Below are 22366 nucleotides of genomic sequence, written 5' to 3'. Positions count from 1 at the left end.
TTGACTCCCCCCCCCACACTAATGCTTTATCATTTCCTGTCAGTCACCTTGCGTGCAGACTGTACCTAGTGTCACTTTGTGGACATGCAATAGACATGCAAGCAGGCAGCATATTAGAGTAGTGGTTAGCACAATGCTTTACAGTACCAGTGACCTGGGCTCAATTCCCGCAACTGCCTGTAAGGAGCTTGTACGTCCTCCCCATGACCACGTGGGTTTTCTCCGGGTGCTACGGTTTCCTCCCACAGTCCAAAAGTATACCAGTTGACAGGTTAATTGGTCATTGCTAATTGTCCTGAGATTAGGCTGGGACTAAATCGGGGCATTGCTGGGTGGTGCAGCTTGTTCCGCTCTGTGTATTAATAAATAGAGTACATTCAGTCCATGTCCAGTCTTTATCTTATTGTGTTTTTTGTGCAGTACCGGATCCGGCGTAACAATTATTCCGTTCTCCTTTACGATTGTGTACTGAGGAGCGACATTTAGCAATCTTTAAACTTGAATCTTAAATCAGGTCTTCCCCCAGTCTCCACCAGCCCAGAGAAAACAAGCCAGGGTTGTCCCTCCTCTCCTCATAGCCTTGAATCCAGGTAAACCTTTTGTCTACCCTACCCAAAACCTCCACATCCTTCCTGCAGAAAGAGGTGGAATCCATCACGAGGACTACCCCCATCCAGGACATGCCTCTTCTCATTGTGACCATCAAGAGGTGGTATAAAAGCTCGAAGACGCACACTTTTTTAGGAACAGATTCTTCCTCTCTGCCATCGGTTTTCTGAACCCATGAACACTACCTCACTATTTTTCCTCTCTTTTTGAATTACTTATTCATTCTTTTATATTTCTTTGATTCTTTTATTTATTTTTGGTAATTTAGAGTACACTTTATGTATTGCACAAAACAACAAATTCCATGACAACACACACAAAATGCTGGAGGGACTCAGCAGGTCAGGCAGCATCCGTGGAAATGAATAAATAGTTGACATTTAGGGCCGAGACCCTTCTTCAGGTCAGGAAAGGAAGGGGAAAGAAGCCAGAATCATGGCGTATGTTGGTGATAATAGATTTCATGATATATGTCATTGACAATAAAACTGGTTGAGATTTGGATTGGGATTCACATTCAGATTCTACAATGTTGTTGCAGGACCAGAATATGTTAGTGATTTATTTAAGTGCCAGAAATGATGACTACAATGGGGAAGTGCATTTACTGCGTCATATCTTCTGTAACCCTCTCTCAAAACACCGGGTTAGACCTCTAATGGACTATGCCCCGTGCTGGTAACAGGGACAGCGTGAAGGTCCCAGAGAGGGTGTTGATACTTTACTCAACTGCTGTTGGGATGAAGGTCATTGGCTCTGAGGTTACACCACCAGAGAAGCTGGGATTATTCAACTTGGAGTAGAGAAGGTTGTGAGGAAATTGAATGCAGCTCTCTATGACAATGAAGGTTTCAAAAGCAGATTCTGAACCAGGTCTATTATCACTGGCATACAGTATGTAGTGAAATTTGTTGTTTTGTGGCAGCAGCATATAAAATATACTATATATTAGAATAAGAATTTGTTTGTTATATGCTGTGTCATATGATGTGGGAAATCCTGGTGTTTCCATGACCAGATTGTTCTTGGCAAACTTTCTTACAGGATCAGTTTGCCATTGCCTTTTTTCTAGGCTGTGTCCTTACATGGCGGGTGATTTACAAATTTCCCGATATATATAGCAACAAAAGAACAAAAATGGTGAGGTAGTGTCCGTGGACCATTCAGAATTCTGATGGCGGAGGGAAAGTGGTTATTCCTCAAACATTGACTGTGTGTCTTCTGGCTCCTGTACCTTCCCTCTGATGATAATAATGGGAAGAGGGCATGTCCTGGGTGGCGGGGGTCCTTCGTGATGGATGCTGCCCTTTTGAGGCATCGCCTTTTGAAGATGTCCTCGAAGCTTGCGAGGCTGGTGCTTGTGACGGAGCTGGCTGAGTTTTTAACTTTTTCCGATCCTGTGGTCCCTCCATACCTGATGGTGATGAAACCATGGCACATCTGTAGATACTGAGAACTGTTTCCATTGAGGTAAGATCAAGGGAACAGGGGCACTGGTTTAAATTTTTGGCCAAAAGTGGAACATGAGGAAAATCTTTTTCTTCATGGAACAGTTCTAATCTGGGACTCAAAAACTGCAGGGCATTGGAACAGAGCCATTCACTGCCTCCAGATGAGAAACGGATGGGTTTTCAAAAGGGAATAAATTGGTAAATTGGCTATTGCCACGTGTGCCAAGGTCACCAAGGAGGAACGCCACCACCTGTAGGTTCCCCACAGCCTGCACACTATCATAGAATATTAGAGTCGTACAGCACAGAAACAGGCCCTTCAGCCCATCTCATCTACTTCAACTGAGAAGCTTAGCTAGGTTAATCCCAGACACACACATATTCCTGTAGGTGCTGGAAATCTTGAGCAGCACAGACCAACCGCTGGAGGAACTCAGCAGGTCAGGCAGCATCCATGGAGGGAAACAAAGAGTTGACCCTTCATGAGGGTGCCTGCATTTGTCCAGATCCTTCCAAATCATTCCCACCCTTGTATCTATCCAAGTGCTTTTTAAATGATACTATTGTACCTGCCTTTACCACTTCCTCTGGGATCTCGTTCCATATACCCACCACGCTCTGTGTGAAAAACATGCTCCTGATGAAAGGTCTAGGACTGAAAATTCCGATTCTTTATTCCTTTCCGTGGATGCTGCCTAACCTGCTGGGTTCCACCAACATTTTGTGTGTGTTTGTCTGAATTTCCAGCATCAGCTGAATCTTGTGTTTATGATCTGATGCTCCTTAGAAACCCCTCACATCTTTCCCCACTCACCAATGTCCTCTAGCTGTAGACCTCCCTTCCCTGGGAAAGAGACTGACCATCCATCCTTCCTCTGGCCCTCATAATATTATTATGCTTTACAAGGGCTCCCCTCAGGCTCTTGAGCTCCAGTGAGGACAATCCCAGCCTTGCCAGGGTCTCCTTGGAATTAAAATCCTTCTGTCCAGGTAATATTCTGTGCATGACTGTCAGGCAAACGTCTCATATCTTTTAAGTACTGTGCCAAGGGTTTTTTTTCTGCTACATCCCATCCAGTGGACGTTGGCTAAGTGGTTGACGGTGGGGATGTTGCACTGGGATGTTGGAAGTTATGTCCTTTTCCTGATGGTCTGAGCAGGTGATTCACCCTTGGGAACTAACTCTGCTCTTGGCACCTCCTCAACAGACCTCCCCGTCGGATAACGAAACGAGCAAGTGTCACCTTTTGTCTGATCACCGGGTCTCTGTGAGTTACCTGGAGGAGTCGCACCAGCGAGAACGGACGGTTAGCGCAGCCAGCATTATTACCAACACCATGGAAGGTAAGGTCAACGGGGAGTGCGGGAGTGAAGGTATCCCTTGAGCTGGAAGGGAGTCCCAATGGAGAGTCTCAGTCTGAAACGTCAACTGTCACTTTCATTCCACCAACACTGATTGACCTACTGAGTTCCTCCAGCATTTTGTTTCTTGGTGCAAAGGCCAGGGGGCTGGGTGTCAATGTTAAATTGTATTTACCAATGGCAACAGAAGGTTTAAACTGGATGGGTGGTGTTTGTTAGTGTGCTCTTAATTCCCATCACCAATGTGACCAGAATAGACATGCTGTGTCCACCTCCTCCATCTCTTCCATGGACATGCTGTGCCCACCTCCTCCATCTCTTCCATGGACATACTGTGTCCACCTCCTCCATCTCTTCCATGGACATGCTGTGTCCACCTCCTCCATCTCTTCCATGGACATACTGTGCCCACCTCCTCCATCTCTTCCATGGACATGCTGTGCCCATCTCCTCCATCTCTTCCATGGACATGCTGTGTCTACCACCTCCTCCATCTCTTTCATGGACATGCTGTGCCCACCCCCTCCTCTATCTCTTCCATGGACATGCTGTGTCCATCTCCTCCATCTCTTCCATGGACATGCTGTGTCCATCTCCTCCATCTCTTTCATGGACATGCTGTGCCCATCTCCTCCTCCATCTCTTCCATGGACATACTGTGCCCATCTCCTCCATTTCTTCCATGGACATGCTGTGCTCATCTCCTCCATCTCTTCCATGGACATGCTGTGCCCACCACCTCCTCCATCTCTTCCATGGACATGATGTGTCCACCTCCTCCATCTCTTCCATGGACATGCTGTGTCTACCACCTCCTCCATTTCTTCTATGGACATGATGTGTCCACCTCCTCCTCCTCCATCTCTTCCATGGACATGATGTGCCCACCTCCTCCTCCTCCACCTCCTCTAAATCTTCCATGGACATGCTGTGCCCATCTCCTCCATCTCTTCCATGGACATGCTGTGTCTACCACCTCCTCCATTTCTTCTATGGACATGATGTGTCCACCTCCTCCTCCTCCATCTCTTCCATGGACATGATGTGCCCACCTCCTCCTCCTCCACCTCCTCTAAATCTTCCATGGACATGCTGTGCCCATCTCCTCCATCTCTTCCATGGACATGCTGTGCTCATCTCCTCCATCTCTTCTATGGACATGATGTGCCCACCTCCCCCTCCTTCATCTCTTCCATGGACATGCTGTGCCCATCTCCTCCATCTCTTCTATGGACATGATGTGCCCACCTCCCCCTCCTTCATCTCTTCCATGGACATGCTGTGCCCACCTCCTCCTCCTCCACCTCCTCTAAATCTTCCATGGACATGCTGTGCCCATCTCCTCCATCTCTTCCATGGACATGTTGTGTCCACCTCTTCCATCTCTTCCATCTCCTGCTTCAGCATTTGTCCACTCACCCTGCAGATACCCAGGATGAAGGCATTCGTACAGTTTACAGTACTGGTCAGCCTTACATGAAAACATTTCTGAGGATGTTTGCCAGGACGAGAGGGCCTGAGTTATAAGGAGAGGTTGAGCAGGCTAGCGGGTCTTTATTCTTCGGAACATGGGAAAATTAGGGGCAGTGTTTAATATTATGGGAGTCATAGAGAGCAACAAGTCTTTCCCCAGTGTAGGGGGGTCCAGAACTAGGGGGCATAGGTTTAGGGTGAGAGGGGAAAGATTTCAGAAGAATCTATGTGGCAACTTTTCCACACAGAGGATGGAGAGTTTAGGGAACGAGCTGCCAGAGGAAGTGGTTGAGGCAGGTATGGTAGTATCATTTAAGAAGCTCTTGGGTTGGTACAGTACTACGTTTGAGTTCAAGAGCCGTGAGGTAATGTTACAGCTCTCTAAGACCTTAGTCAGGCCCCACTTGGAGTACTGTGCTCAGTTCTGGTTACCTCACTACAGGAAGGATGTGGAAGCCATAGAAAGGGTGCAGAGGAGATTTACAAGGATGTTGCCTGGATTGGGGAGCATGCCTTATGAGAATAGGTTGAGTGAACTTGGTCTTTTCTCCTTGGAGCGACAGAGGATGGGAGGTGACCTGATAGAGGTGTATAAAATGAAGAGAGGCATTGATCGTGTGGATAGCCAGAGGCTTTTTCCCAGGGCTGAAATGGCTAACACAAGGGGGCATAGTTTTAAGGTGCTTGGAAGTAGGTACAGAGGGGATGTTTCTCACACAGAGAGTGGTGAGTGCATGGAATACACTGCTGGCGGCGGTGGTGGAAATGGATACAATAGGGTCTTTTAAGAGCCTCTTAGATAGGCACATGGAGCCTAGAAAAACAGGGGACTCTGCGATAGGGAAATTCTGCGCAGTTTCTAGGGTAGGTTACATGGTCAGCACAACATTGTGGGCTGAAAGGTCTGTAATGTTCTGTAGATTTCTATGTTCCATGGAGGGGGGTGAACACAGGAAATTGGGACTAGCTGCAGGGGAACCGTGGCTGGCATAGACTGGCTGTGCTGAAGGAGTTGGCTCTTGTACCGCTGCTGTCAATATGCTGCACAACAAAGTGAGAGAAATATGTTCATGCTGGCTTGAGCAGGGTACAGCGGTCTGGTAGCTTAGTAGTTAATGCAAACGCTTTACAGCTCCAGTGATCACCGATGGGGGTTCGATTGCAGCTGCCGCCTGTAACGAGTTTGTACGCTCTCTCCGTGACCACGTGGGTTTCCTTCGGGGCACCCAAATTTCAGAGTAAACTCAGCCTATCCTTGGAATTGTGAGGTGGCACGGCCTGGTGGCAGTTACAGCAACACTTGCTAATGTCAACTGTAAGATCAGGGATTGATTGCTGACGCGGCCTGTAAGGAGTTTGTACGTTCTCCCCGTGACCGGTGGTGTTCCTGTGCGCGCTCCAGTTTCCTCCCGCATTCCAAAGACATACGGTTAGGGTTAGAAAGTTGTGGGCAAGCTACGGACGTTGGTGCTGGGAGCATGGTGACACTTGCTGGCTGCCCCAGCATAATCTTTTGCATTGGTCATTGATGCAAAACAAAGCATTTCACAGCTGGTTTGGATGTACCTGTGGCAAACAGAGCTAATATTTAAATCTTTAAAAATGCAGAACTCGCCACAGCGATGCAGTGACACAAGACGTTCAGCAGATGCTGGAAATCCTGAGCAACACACACACACACACACACACACACACACACACACACACACAGTGTTGGCTGTTCATTTCCCTACATAGACACTGCCTGACCTGTTGAGATTTCATGGCATTTTGTGTGTGTTATTCTGAAGCAGTCGGCGGTGATGGGGGCACACTGCATGCTGTGCAAGGGTGCGTTTATAACATTGCAGCACGCTGCATTGTTGCTACCCCCGACCGATCTGCCTGAATAGCGTCGGGCATGAGCACGTGGGGCGAATTGTAAAGGCATCAGAAGTGGACAGTGGGTGGTATTTCCTTCCTGGGAGGTGCAGCTACCACTCAGGGTGTCGTGCAGAGGTTCATAGACCAGCAAGAATTTGCTCAAAGCTGGCTGATACCAGCATGCAGCTCTGTTTGGATAAACCCACAGGATATTTTAAGATTTATTTTCATTTGGAGATGCAATACGGTAGCAGGCCCTTCCATCCCAACGAGCCCACGTCACCCAATTACACCGCGTCACCCATTGACCAATGCTGCCCATCTTTGGAATGTGGGAGGAAACTCATGCGGTCACGGGGAGAACGTACAAACTCCTTACGGACAGCGGCGGGAATTGAACCCAGGTCACTGCGCAGGAAAGCGTTGTGCTAGCTGTGACCATGCCACCCAGTGTAGGTTCGAGTGGCCAGTCTCACACGAAGAGGGAGTGTTGACTTTTACACTTGGTGAATGAGGAGGTAACGGTGTGACTGGAAAAGATGTCAAGACCTTTCTTATTTATACTTTATACTTTATTGTCGCCAAACAATTGATACTAGAACGTACAATCATCACAGCGATATTTGATTCTGCGCTTCCCGCTCCCTGCAGTACAAATCGATAGTAAATATTAAAAATTTAAATTATAAATCATAAATAGAAAATGTAAAGTAAGGTAGTGCAAACAAACCGAGAGGCAGGTCCAGATATTTGGAGGGTACGGCCCAGATCCGGGTCAGGATCCGTTCAGCAGTCTTAAAACAGTTGGAAAGAAGCTGTTCCCAAATCTGGCCGTACGAGTCTTCAAGCTCCTGAACCTTCTCCCGGAGGGAAGAGGGACGAAAAGTGTGTTGACTGGGTGGGTCGTGTCCTTGATTATCCTGGCAGCACTGATCCGACAGCGTGCGGTGTACAGTGAGTCCAAGGACGAAAGATTGGTTTGTGTGATGTGCTGGGCTGTGTTCACAATCTTCTGCAGCCTCTTCCAGTCCTGGACAGGACAACTTCCATACCAGGTTGTGATGCACCCTAGAAGAATGCTTTCTACGGTGTATCTATAAAAATTAGTGAGGGTTTTAGGGGACAGGCCACTCAATTTGTCGGAGAGCGACCAATAAGATGAATAGAGCATTGGCCTTCATTGGCTTTCGTACCCAGGAAATAACAGCTCAAAGGTTCAGTGGTCTGACAGGCTGAAAGTGGAGGGCGATTTGGAGGTAGTTCCTCGTCTTGGTCAATGGGCTTCAAAGTTCAAACTAAATTTATTATCGAAGTACATTTTTGTTCCCATATACTCTGCTACCTTGAGAATCATTGCAGTCCTGGGTAGGTCTGTAGTCTAGTGTAGTTTTGTGTTGTTTTTTAACGTAGTTCAGTGTAGTTTTTGTATTGTTCATGTAGCACCATGGTCCTGGAAACGTCTCGTTTTTACTGTGTACTGTAGCAGCAGTTATGGTCGAAATGACAATAAAAAGTGACTTGATTTGACTTGAGAATGTGTGAAAAACTGTACGTAAGCAAAGACTGGCAAACAATGTGCAAAAGAAGACATACAGTGCAAATAAAAGATAGTACTGAGAACACGAATTAAAGAGTCCTTGAAAGTACGTCTGTAAGTTTAGAATCAGCTCAGAGTAGGGGTGAGTGAAATTATCCACGCCAGTTCAGGAGCCTGATAGATGTAAGGTCTCCACTGTTCCTTCTATGACTTCAGAGTAACGAGATCACCAAGTGCCGGGATCTCCCTCAAGAATCTTCATAAGTACTGGTATTTTGGGATTGATACTGGAATTGGTTTATAATTGATGCACTGAGATGGAGTGAAAAACTTGTCTTGCACATTGTTCATTAAGGTAAAACAATGACAGAATGCAGAATTGTAACAGCTACAGAAAAGAAGTGCAATCATGGTGCAACAAACTTCCTTCGGGCTTCTGGTGGTGAAATTCCAAGGAAAACTAACCTCCCGGAACCATTCAGAATGCAGGTGCAGCTGTAGATTTCCTTGTCCGACATCTGATCTGGGCTAAACACCCTATCGGCGTCACCAACCCTGGGGAAATACTGTGGGCACTGTGCTGGAGTTCAGCTTCAAATCTTAGGGAGACCGTGTGAGCGGGATAAGGCCAAACGAGACAGAGCCACAGGGTGAAAGAGATTTGGAGAGAAGGCACAATAAGATGCCAAGATCCGTTTCTCTTCAGATCTGCAATCTAATTAAATCAGGGCATAACCAAGTGTGTAGCAGAGAGAAGCTCAAATGTAATAAGGTTGTGTTTGAAGATCACAATTTAATACTGCTTTCCTCTGCTGGCTGGAAGATTGGGCTGCTCTGTTGATTTTGGGAGGCGGATATTTGTTGGGAATTAACACTGCAGTGGGAGATCTCTACTCTCTAAATTGCATTAACACCTTGAATCCCGAAATTCAGTAAAAACACAGCCAACTCTGCAAAGAGAGCAAGAAGGGGAAATAGCATCACAGTCATAGAGCAATATAAGACCATAAACCCAGAAGATATAGGAACAGAATTAGGCTATTTGGCCCATCGAGTCTGCTCTGCCTTTTCATTATGGCTGATCCGATTTTCCTCTCAGCCTTAATCTCCTGCCTTCTCCCCGTATCCTTCATGCCCTGACCAGTCAAGAACCTGTCAACCTCTACCTTAAATATACATAAAGACTTGGCCTCTGTAACTGCCTGTGGCAACAAATCCCACAGGTTCACCACTCTGGCTAAAGAAATTCCTCCTCATCTCTGTTCTAAAAGGATGCCCCATTATTCTGAGTTGTGCCCTCTGGTCTTAGACTCTCCCACCATAGGAAACATCCTCTCCATACCCACTATATCAAGGCCTTTCACTATTTGATAGGTTTCAATGAGGTCACCTCTCATTCTTCTGAACTCTAGTGAATACAGGCCCAGAGCCATCCAACGCTCTTCATATGACAAGCCATTCAATCTTGGAATCATTTCCGTGAACCTCCTTTGAACCCTCTCCAGTTTCAGTACATCCTTTCTAAGATAAGGTGCCCAAACCTGCTCACAATACTGCCTCACCAGTGCTTTATAAAGTTTCAACATTATATTCTAGTCCTCTTGAAATGAATGCTAACATTGCATTTGCCTTCCTCACCACAGACTCAACCTGCAAATTGACCTTTAGGGAATCCTGCACAAGGGCTCCCAAGTCCCTTTACACCTCAATTTTTTTTCTCTCCATTTAGAAAATAGTCAACCTTTCATTTCTTCTACCAAAGTGCATAGCCATATACTTCCTGGCACTGTATTCCATCTGTCATTTTTTTGCCTATTCTCCTCCTGTATCTTAAGTACTTCCTCAAAACTACCTACCCCTCCACCTTTCTTCATATTGTCTACAAACTTTGCAACAAATCCATCAACTCCACCATCCAAATCATTGACATATAATATAGAAAGTAGCAGTCCTAACCCTGTAGAACACCACTAGTCACTGGCAGACAACCAGAAAAGGCTCCCTTTATTCCCATTCTTTGCCTCCTACCAATCAGCCACTGCTTTATGTATACTAGAATCTTTCCTGTACAGGTTTCCCCCGCCATCTGAAGGTAGAGCGTTCCTATGAAACGGTTCGTAAGCCGGAATGTCGTAAAGCGAAGAAACAATTACCATTTATTTATATGGGAAAATTTGGTGAGCATTCGCAGACCGAAAAATAACTTACCAAATCATGCCAAATAACACATAAAACCTAAAATAACAGTAACATATAGTAAAAGCAGGAATGATATGATAAATACACAGCCTATATAAAGTAGAAATACTTTTCCACAATCATTGCCGCACTGTTGTCGGTAAAATCTCACACAAGTGCTCTCGGCAGAAAATCTCACGCAAGCGCTGCTGGCAAGAACACTCTCTCTAGTAACCTTTAAGCTATGAAGCTGCCAAATCATACCAAATAACACGTAAAAATACACAGCCTTTATAAAGTAGAAATAATGTATGTACAGTGTAGTATCACTTACGGGAATCAGGAAGACAACGCCGAGCACACTGATGATGGTGTGTTAGACTGAGTCGTCGGAGTTTGGGTGGTGCAGTGGCCCCCACCCTCCGGGACGCCGACCGATACCGATCCGCGAAGCATGCTGGGGTGCAGCGGTAGCCGGGACGCACACAGCACATCTTTAAGAAAAAAGCCAAAATAAACATGCTAATTAATTAGGTGCCGCCCGGCACGTAATTGTTGGCCCAGATCAGAAGCGATTGCCGATTCCATCGCCTTTGATCTGGGCCGACATTTACGTGTCAGGTGGCACCTAATTAATTAGCATGTTTATTTCGGCTTTTTTCTTAAAGATGTGCCGTGTGCCTTCCGGCTACCGCTGCATTCTCCACGAATCGGTATCTGTCCGGGGCCTGGGGGTTGGGGTGGTGGGACACTGGAGTGTCATCTCGTCATCTGTTTCCATTAGGGCAGGTAGCTCATCTTCTCCTATGACTGCCTGTCTTGATGTCGAAGATCGAGGTTCGTCGTCTTCTGTGGCTGATATGGAAGGCTTGCTTGACTGCTGAGCCTCGCACGTTTTTCTATCATACAGTTCCTTGTAAGCACTCAAACCATCCTGCAAATATCCCCTAAACCTTCATACCCTTTCAAATTTAAAGTCGTACTTTATCCTTGCAGCAAAAATCTCATGCAGTTGCTTCACGTTCAGTTCGCTACTGCATTCGGTTTCGATTGTTATCCTTTCCTCTTCCAATTGCATCAGCTCTTCATCTATCAGTTCTTGGTCATGGGTTGCCAAAACCTTTTCAACATCATCTTCGTCAATTTCCACAAGGCAAACTCACATTGTCCCTGCTTTGTTCACCACGATCAAAACACTTAATTATATCTAGTTTTATGCTAAGTGTAACACCCTTACGAGCTCTTTCAGACTTTTCCGACACCTTAGAACTCATCTTGCTAATGGCTGCTCACAGGCATGTGTTTAAGCAATGCCGGCGAGAATGCAGTTCCGAATCCGGGGGAGAGCGGCTGCTCGGGGCGCGAGCTGCCTTTTATCGCGCGCTGATTTTTGTCGTAACAGTGAAAACATCTTCAGTTAGCGAAAACAGGAAACTAATGTAGGTCTTTCATAACAGTGAGGTTTCGTAAAGCGAGCGTTCGAAAAGCGGGGGACACCTGTATTACCTTGGGCTCATCACTTGTTAAGCAGCCTTATGTGTGGCACCTTGTCAAAGGCCTTCGGAAAATCTAAATACGCAACATCAACCAATTCTCCTTTCTCATTTGTCTATCCTGCTTGTTATTTCTTCTAAGAATTCCAACAGATATGTCAGGCAAAATTTTCCCTTGAGGTAACCATGCTGACTACAGCCTATTTTATCATGTGCCACCAAGTATACTGAAAGCACATCCTTAATAATGGACTCCAACATCTTCCCAACCACTGAGGTCAGACTAACCGACCTACAGTTTTCTTTCTTCTGCCTCTCTTCCTTTTTGAAGAGTGGAGTGATATTTGCCATTTTCCAGTCTTCTGGAATCATTCCAGAATCTAGTGATTCTTGAAATCATTACTAATGCCTCCACAATCTCTTGATCCACCTTTTTCAGATTTCTGAGGTGTACACTATCTGGTTCAGGTGATTTATCCACCTTCAGACCTTTCAGTTTCCAAGGAACTGTCTCTCTTGTAACGGTAACTTCACACATTTCACGACCTCTGATACCTGGAAATTCCATGATACTGCTAGTGCCTTCCACAGTGAAGACTGTTGCAAAATACTTATTCAGTTCGTCCGTTATTTCTTTGCCCCCATTACTACCTCGCCAGCACTGTTTTCCAGTGGTCTGATATCCACTCTCGCCTCTCTTTTATACTTTATGTATCTGAAGAAACTTTTGATATCCTCTTTAATATTAATGGCTAGCTTATTTTTGTATTATGATCACTTTCCTCTAAGGGTTCTTTTACCATTTTTTTTTTACCAACAGAGCAATGCCACCCCCTCTGTCTTCCTGCCTGTCCTTTCAGTACAATGTGTATCCTCGGACATTAAGCTCCCAACAATAATCTTCTTTCAGCCATGATTCAGTGATGCCTACAACATCATACATGCCAATCTGCAACTGTGTTGCAAATTCACCTACCTTATTCCGTATACTGTGCAGATTCAAACACCTTGTCCTTTTCAATTTTGTCCGGCTTTTACATTGCAACTCATCCTGTTGACTGCAATTTTGCCCCATCAACAGCCTCAACTCACTACACATTGCCTCTGTTTGTAAACCACCTACCTCGTCTTCAGCACTATTATCCACCTTTCCTACATTACTTCTTACATTGGAATATACCCAGCTCAGGACACCAGTCGCACCATGCTCAACTTTTTGATTCCTAACTTTGTCTGACGTCGTACCAACATCTGCCTCCACAACCTCCCCACGAACTGTTCCGGCACTCCGGTTCCCATCCTTCAGCAACTCCTTCTTCTGCCTGTGCATGATTCACATTCTCCTTCGGTGCTGGAAGCATTAAGCTGACAATGGGATTAGTTCAGTCATGTAGCTTGGTTGGCATGCATGTGTTGGGCCGAAGGGCCTGTTGACATGCTATGATGCCTTGACTCTACAATCAGCAGATCAGGCACCACCTGTGGAAAGAGAAAAAGAGTTAACGTATTACGTTGGAGACCCAGAGTCAGAACTTCAGTGGAGGGTCTTTGACCTGAAGCATTGACACTGTTTCTCTCTCATAGTCATAGTCATACTTTATTGATCCTGGGGGAAATTGGTTTTCATTACAGTTGCACCATAAATATTAAATAGTAATAAAACCATAAATAGTTAAATAGTAATATGTAAATTATACCAGGAAATAAGGAAATAAGTCCAGGACCAGCCTATTAGCTCAAGGTGTCTGACCCTCCAAGGGAGAAGTTGTAAAGTTTGGTGGCCACAGGCAGGAATGACTTCCTATGACACTCTGTGCTGCATCTCGGTGGAATGAGTCTCTGGCTGAATGTACTCCTGTGCCCAACCAGTGCATTATGTAGTGGATGGGAGACATTGACCAAGATGGCATGTAACTTGGACAGCGTCCTCTTTTCAGACACCACCGTCAGAGAGTCCAGTTCCACAGATCACAACATCACTCCACAGATTAGATTATGAGGACACACAGTCCTCTTTTCATTGTCATTTAGTAATGCATGCATTAAGAAATGATACATTTATTCCTCTGGTGTGAATATCACAAAACACAGGACAGACCAAGACTAAGAAAACTAACAAAACCACATAATTATAACATATAGTTACAACAGTGCAACAATACCATAACTTGATGAAGAACAGTCCATGGCACAGTAAAAAGTTCAAAGTCTCTCGAAAGTCCCACATCTCACGCAGACGGGAGAAGGAAGACAACTCTCCCTGCCATGCCCAACCACAGTCCGACACTGAGTCGTCGGAAAACTTCAAGCCTCCGATCAGCCCTCTGACACCGAGTACCGAGCACCATCTCTATCCGAACGATTCGACCTCAATCTCAGTCGCCAGCAGCAGGCAAAGCCAGGGATTTTGGGGCCTACCCTCCGGAGATTCTCGATCGCCCAGTAACAACGGCAGCAAACGGGCGTTTCAGAAATTTCTCCAGGTGTTCCTCTGTGCTTTCACGTCTGTCTCCATCAAATTAGAATTGCCCATGGCCCCTACTTAATGGATACGATATCATTTTCACCGGAAAGCTGCACGCACGTGGCGCGCTGCTATCTTCTCCTCCTGTCGACCTGACCTGCTGAGTGTTTTCATCATTATCTCCTTTTATCGGTCAGTGACCAATGATTGTTCACAGGCAAAGTCTCGATTGGAGAATAAATTTAGAATCAGGTTTATTATCAGTGGCAGACTTTGTGAAATGTGTTTTGTGGCAGCGGTACATTGGAATACAGTATATAAAATATACTATAAATTACAAAGTTCAAAGCAAATTTATTATCAAGAACTCAGTGGGCCATTGGAGGACAATGCTAGAAGTTAACTCAAAGCCAATAGCACAAGTGTCCACCGGATGTGGGACATCCCAAGGTGATGCACTATCCCCACTGCTGTTCTGCACAGGCTCGAACCCCCTCAGCCAGATCATCTCAAAGAGTGGACGTGGGTACAGGTTCAAGACTGGAGTGACCATCACCCACCTCCTGTACATGGATGACATCAAGCTGTATGCCAGAAATGAAAGGGACATTGACTCGCTAATCCACCTGACAAGGGTGTAGAGCAGAGAAATGGGATGTCATTTGGACTGGAAACATGCAGCTGGATGGTAGTGACAAGAGGCAAACTCATCCAGACTGAAGGAGTGGAGTTACCTGAAGGCCACATACCAGATGTACAGGACAGCTACAAACACCTGGGGTTCCTGCAGCCCATGGAAGCCACGATGAGGACACGAGGAAGGCTGCAACATCCAAGTACCTCCAAAGAGCGAGACAGGTCCTAAAAGGCCAGCTGAATGGGAAGAACAAGATACATTCACCCTACCAGATACCCAGCCGCAAAAGTGTGCTGGCCAAGAAACAAACTGGAAGCTACTGACATTGCAGTCCAGAAACTACTAACAATGTATGGAGCATTCCATCCCAAGTCCAACATCAAGCAAATGTACACTCACTGGAATAAAGGAGTACGGGGACTTGGAAGTGTCAAGGCCACAGTCCTGGAAGAAATGTGAAACATCCATGAGTATGTCGGGAAGATGGTCCCTATGGAGAACCTGCTAGGAGAAGACCTCAGACAGCAGGCAGGGGACATGGAAATGGAAGTGGGTGAAGCTGAGCCAGAGGACCAGAGGCCATGGCAGGACAAGCCACTGCACAGGATGGACCATCGCCAGGTATCAGAGTGGCTGACATAAGAAAGTCCTGCCAATGGCTGGAAATGGCAGGGCTGAGGGACAGCACAGAATTGCTGCTCTTGGCTGCACAAGAGTAATAGAAACAGGGGTCTATCACACCACACAAGACCCAAGATGCAGACAGTGCAAAGAATCCGCTGAAACTGTCCAGCATGTAGTAGCAGGGTGCGAGGTACAGGCAGGGGCAGCATACTCTGAATGGTACAACCAAGTTGCAGGAACTGTGTACAGGAACATCTGTGCTGAGTGTGGATCGGACACTCCCAAGTCCAAATGGGAAACACCTGAGAAGGTATTGGAGAATGACAGAGCTAGGATCCTCTGGGACTTCCAAACACAGACTGATAAGCAGGTACTGACCAGCCAACCAGACGTAGTAATACTGGACAAGGAACAGAAAGAAAGCAATAGTAATAGATGTGGCAATCCCAAATGACAGTAACATCAGGAAGAAAGAATATGAGAAGCTGGAGAAATACCAGGGCTTGAAAGAGCAAATAGAAAGGATGTGGAAGATTAAGGCCTGAGTCGTCCAGTGGTAATAGGAGCACTAGGGGCTGTGACACCAGGACTGAGAGAGTGGCTCCAACAAATCCCGGGAATGACATCCGAGATCTTGGTCCAGAAGAGCGCACTGCTGGGAACAGCAAGGCTACTGCGCAGAATCCTCAAGCTCCCAGGCCTCTGGTAGTGGACCTGAGACGAGGGAAAAATGCACATACACGCCACCCCCAGGGGTGAGAAAAATTTGTGGGTTCGGAAATCTGAAGGTGGAGGAGAAGAAGCTATTCCTAAAATGTTAAGTGTCTCTGTTCTGGCTCCTGTACCTCCTCGCTGATGGTAGCGATGAGAAGAGGTGATAGTGATCCTTAATGATGGACGCTCCCTTTTTGAGGCATCATCTCTTGAAGATGTCCTCGGTGTCCATGGTGGAGCTGGCTGGATTTGCAACCCTCTGCGGCTTTTACCGATCCTGTGCATTGGCTGCTCCATACCAGCTCGTGATACAACCAGTTAGAAACATGGTACATCAGTAGAAATTTGGGACTGAGATGAATGGACTTTTCTTGTGTAATTCTATGTAATCCTGTGTAATTCTATGCATTACAGATAAATCTAGACAAATACCATTGAATGGATATGTACAGGGAAATCGGCTTTGTAGCATTAATTAACAAACACAGTCCTTTTGTTCTGTAAAGCTCTGCATTGTTGTGTGCGGGGTTGGTGGTGCCCTGAAGTAAAATTAAATCTATGCTGGGTTTTTGTGTGAACGTTGGTGAACAAATATTCTAATTACTCCTCCCGGCTGAAATCATCTCCCTGCTTTAGCTTCTCCTCGTGTATCTTCCGTAACCTGATTTATTGGCAAATAAAGAGTCAGATAATATGCAGGTCTCACACTTCGAAGACCACCACTGTGATGATGCTGACATACTGATTAGTGGGTTTGAGCCGCAGCACCATAATCAATAGGAGCTGCTTTGCCAAACAAAACCATTTAGAGTTACCTTTTATCTCTCCGGGTCTCACTCAGCATCTTGTCAACACGTGGCTGAGTGTGGAGTGTGTGAAGTGAGCTTCGGCACATAGAAAAGGGCATTGCTACTTTCATTTCAGTAACGCACAGAAAATACTGTAGGAACTCAGCATAAGACATAGGAACAGAATCAGGCCATTTGCCGTTCCGTCACGACTGATTTACTACACCTCCAAACCCATTCTCCTGCCTTCTCACCCTTACTAATTAAGAGCCTATCCACCTCCGCTTTAAGTGAACCCAGTGACTTAGCCTCCACAGCCGTCTGTGGCAACGAATTCCACAGATTCTCCACCATCTAGCTAAAAAAATATTCTTCCTCATCTCTGTTCTAAAGGGATGCCCTTGTATTCTGAGGCTGTGCCCTCTGGTCCTAAACTCTCCCACAATAGGAAACATCCTATCCACATCCACTCTGTCTAGGCCTTTTAATACTCGATAGGTTTCAATAAGAAACCTCCCCCTCCCCCCATTTTTCTAAACTCCAACGAGTACAGGCCCAGAGCCATCAAACACTCCTCATATATTAACTCTTTTATTCCTGGAATCATTCTCGTGAACCTCCTCTAGACCCTCGCAAATGCCAGCACGTTGTTGCCTAGATAAGACTGCTCACAGTATTCGAAGTGTGGCCTGATTCTGAAGCTCTATTCTGGAGGCACAAGAGACTGCTAACGGAGTATGGAGCTATCCACAAAGAGCTGGAGAAATTCTGGGAGTCATAGAACACTACAGTACAGAAACAGGCCCCTCGGCCCATCTCATCTGTACTATATTCTGTCTTGTCCCGTCCACCTGCACCTGAACCATGGCCCTTTGTACCCCTCTCGCCATCCTCTGAGTGAAGAAGTTCCCCCTCGTGTTCCCCTTGAATATGTCACCTTTCACCCTTAACCCATGACGTCAAGTTCTAGGCAGGCAGCGTATGTGGAGGAAAATGGGCAATCAAAGTTTTGTTCAAGACCCTTCATCTGGACTTAAAGATAGAGGGCAGAAAGCCAGTATAAAAGGTGGAAGAAAAGGGTGGATCCAGATGAGGGTAGGACGATAAGCTGATGGGGTACAGAGGAGCGGGACTAGTGCCAGAAGCTGGGAGTGGCAACAGGCTGACGATGATGGAATCTGCCCTATTCTTCTTCCCTCCTTAATCCTCTGCTTCCCTACAAGTTATTCTCCCTCACCTGCCCACTAACTCCCCTATTTTCCACTGGGAAGTAATTGGCTGTCGCCACTTAAGCCACCAACAAGTCTCTGGGGCTGTGAGGAAACCGGAGTGCCTGGGGAAACCCACACAGTCATGGAAAAGCGTGCAAACTCCACTCAGGTTCTGAGGTTGACATGGAACCCTAGTCCATGGAGCTGGGAGACATGCAGTATCAGTTCTCCATCTGTCGGAGGGCCTCCACTGCTCGGGGTCGACCATGGATGTTGAGTGCCAGCTGTCTATGTGATATGCAAGCCAGGTCAGTTTGATAGGGAGAACAAGCTGTTACCCATGTGGCAGGCTCCCACTCTCCACACAGCTGATGAGTCCAAAGCAACAGCAGAGGCCAATACAGTCTGGCATTGCAGGAGCTGCCATTCATTATGGAACTCTACATAGGGCTGCCTTAGGGACCCCAGCTCTGGATTCTTCTTTGGGGTTTAACTTGCAATGATCCTGTCAGAAGGTAAAGGTGAGCCACTCACAACTACTTTGACCTGCTGGGCCCATGTTGGAGCCAACCAAAGGGACTGGCCTGGAGTCACATACCGACCACAGACATCATCCCCTGAATGCAAACGCGAGTTAAATCTGCAGATGCTGGAATTTCAAGCGACACACATAAAAGTTGCTGGTGAACGCAGCAGGCCAGGCAGCATCTCTAGGCAGAGGTACAGCCCGAAACGTTGACTGTACCTCTTCCTAGAGTTGCTGCCTGGCCTGCTGCGTTCACCGGCAACTTTGATGTGTGTTGCTTCATCCCCTGAAGGTATTTTTGGAATTTTAAAACAGAGAATCAAAATCAGGATCAGGTTTAATATCACTGGCATACGGCGTGAAATTTGTTGTTATGTGGCAGCAGTACAGTGCAATACATAAAAACTGTAAATTATAGTAAGAAGTATATATGTATATTCAAAAAAATAAATTAAGTCGTGCAAAAGGAGTGAAAAAAAGAAGTGAGGTGGGGTTCAATGTCCATTCAGAAATCTGATGACCGAGGGGAAGAAGCTGTTCCTGAATTGTTGAGTGTGGGCCTTCAGGCTCCTGTATCTCCTTCCTGATGGTAGCAGTGAGAAGAGGACATGTCCTGGGTCATGGGGGTCCTTAATGATGGATGCTGCCTTTTTGAGGCATCGCTCCTTAGAGTCAGACTCCACAGAAACAGGTCCTTTGACCCAGCTGATCCATGGCCAAAATCCCCACTCAGGCTTGCTCTGCATTTGGCCTATATCTCTTTAAACCTTTCCTATCCGTGTACCTGTCCAAATGCCTTTTAAATGTTAACACACCTGCCGCATCTGGATTATTACCTTCAGTTCGGGTCGTCCCACTATAGGAAGGATTTTGAGGTTTTGGAGAGGGTGCAGAAGAGGTTTATCAGGATGCCGCCTGGTTTAGAGGGCATGTGCTATCATGAGAGGCTGGATAAACTTGGGTTGTCTTCCCTGGAGTATCGGAGGCTGAGAGGAGACCTGATAGAGGTTTAGGGAGGCATAGACAGAGTGAACAGAGAATATCTGTATTAAAATATGTAATAACAGATGGCATGCATTGAAGGTGAGAGGGGTTAGGATCAAGGGGATGTGAGGGGTAAGTTTTTTACTCAGAAAGCCTGGTATAGTGGTAGGGGCCAATGCATTTGAGGCTTTTGAGAGACGCTTGGATAGGCACACGGATGTAAGGAAGATGGAGGGATATGGATTTGGTGTAGGTCGGAGAGATTAGTGTTTGGGTGTCATTGATTTGCTTTTTAGCTAGTTCCGCTACCACCTGCTCCCATGGCTTCACATGACCCTGATCCCGGTGGTGGGGGGTGAGTGTGGTTGGCCACGGGGCTAAGCAGGTGCTACACCTTGCCCAAGGGTGACCTGCATGCTAGTGGAGAGAAGAAACACTTCACACCTCCTTTGGTAGAGACGTATCTCCGCCTCGCCACCCAAACCAGTGGGTTAATAACCGAACTCAAATCCCCCCCACTGCAGTAGTGGGATCGGAACTCTGGTCTCTGCTAGTCTGACAACTGCACCAACCCCATTCCAGTGTCTTGGGAATGCTGCACCAATTCCTTGATGGGTTTCAGGAGGGGATATTGACTGCTGAAGGGGCAGACCCTTCGGTCCACCACATATGTGCTGACCACACCTGTCAACACTAATCCCACTTGCCTGCATTAATCCCATATCCTGCAAAGCCACTGTCTAATCCAATTTAGTACCACGTCCTAAATGCTAAGATAGTGAACCTTCTTGACCAGCCTCCCATGCGGGACCTTGTCAAACGCCTTGCTAAATTCACATAGACAACATCCACTGTCTTGCCTTCATCCACTTACCTGGTAATTTCCTTGAAAATTTCTATGAGATTGGTTAGACACAACCTACCACACACAACGGCAAGTTGACTATCCCTAATCAGTCCCTGTCTACAAGTTTATCCAAATACAATGGACTCCTGTTAACTGGGCCATCAGTTAATCAGCGTGACCACTTATTTAAAACAAATTGAGAAAGTAGCCGGGATTCCCTTCGTTTGTTTGAGGCAATATGCTGCTTATTGGAGCGGGAGAGCATTTTTTAGCCAGCATCAGTTGCGTGCACATCAAGTGGCTGTTAGACACTACACCTTGCTTAGAGGGAACAGTTTTTAAATAGCATCACTTGCATGTATTCAAAAAGCAGAGATTGTTGTCACTGATAGTTGTTGAGTAATAAACTGTAAAACAATTCAGAATTGTTTTGCTCACTGAGGTTTCAAGCATTGAGGGTTGGAGATGCCAGAAACAGCCAGGAATGAAAATGAAATGATTTCACTACTTCAACAAGTTAGGAACTACGAAGAATTTGAAATATCGACAATTATCTGGAATGTTCCAATTAAAATGAATATCTGGAGGATGCAATCTTTGAAAGTGCTGTTTGAAGGCAGTCCACTATCTGCACAAGATGTCTGCTCTGATTTTGTTCATTTACAGTCACTCAGTTTTATGGTACTGTAGTAGTATTGATAGTGTTCTTTTTTATGCATTTCATTTAAATACATAATTTGTTACTTATTTAAATAGGAGTTTGTCTTTTTTATACCTTTTTAACTGTTTCCACGAAACATTGGCTATTTGGGGCAGCAGCTTAATTGGGCCAAAATGTATAGGTCCTGATGAGTCCCAATTTACCAGAATTCACTGTACTTACATATCCTGTCCCTTAGAATACCTTCCAATAACTTACCCACTACTAACGTCAGGGTAAATGGTCTAAACTTTCCTGGCTTTTTCTTAGAGCCTTTCTTAAACAGCAGAACAACATTGGCTATCCTCCAATCCTCTGTCACCTCACCTGTGGCTAAGGATGGTTTAAATATCTCTGTTAGGGCCCCTGCAATTTATGCACCAGCCCTCAGAGAGTCCAAAGGAACAACTTATCAGGCCCTGGGGAATTAGCCACCTCATTTTTCTCAAGATAGTAAACAGCTCCTCCTCTGTAATCTGGATAGGGCCCATGACCTTGTTGCTTCTTTCCGTCACTTCTATAGACGCTGTGTCCATCTCCCAGCTAAATACAGCTGCAAAGATTTGATTTAACATGCCCTCCATCCCCTAGAAGACTAGTCTGATCTTCTGGAGGACCGATTGGTCCTTCTGGAGGACCAATCCTTTTGCTCGTAATACATCTGTAGAAGCCCTTGGAATTCTGCTTCACCTTGTCTGATAGAGCAACCTGAAACCTTCTCTTGGCCCTCCTGATTTCCTTCTGAAGCGTTCTCTTGCATTTCTTATACTCCTCAAATATCTCATTTCTTCCTACCTGCCTATGTGTGCTATGCATCTCCTTCTCCTTCTCAACCAGGGCCTCAATATTTCTGATGGTTCCCTAAACCTCTCATCCTTTCCTTCTACAAACACAAGAAAATCTGC

General features: G+C 46.0%; 1 protein-coding gene across 4 annotated transcripts in view; it reads left to right on the top strand.

The window, feature by feature from the left end:
* Window positions 1–22366, top strand: part of scn5lab (sodium channel, voltage gated, type V-like, alpha b) — a 480040-nt gene that overhangs the window by 248661 nt on the left and 209013 nt on the right. For all 4 annotated transcript variants that reach the window (XM_072254130.1, XM_072254129.1, XM_072254125.1 and 1 more), the window contains exon 14: window positions 3269–3404. In XM_072254130.1, coding sequence (XP_072110231.1) covers window positions 3269–3404 — 136 coding nt within the window. The remainder of the gene's footprint in view (window positions 1–3268; window positions 3405–22366) is intronic.

Source organism: Mobula birostris, chromosome 3 (genome assembly GCF_030028105.1).
Source record: "Mobula birostris isolate sMobBir1 chromosome 3, sMobBir1.hap1, whole genome shotgun sequence".
NCBI lineage: Eukaryota > Metazoa > Chordata > Chondrichthyes > Myliobatiformes > Myliobatidae > Mobula > Mobula birostris.
Note: the sequence above shows the minus strand (reverse complement) of the source record. Positions and strands in the feature narration are given on the sequence as shown.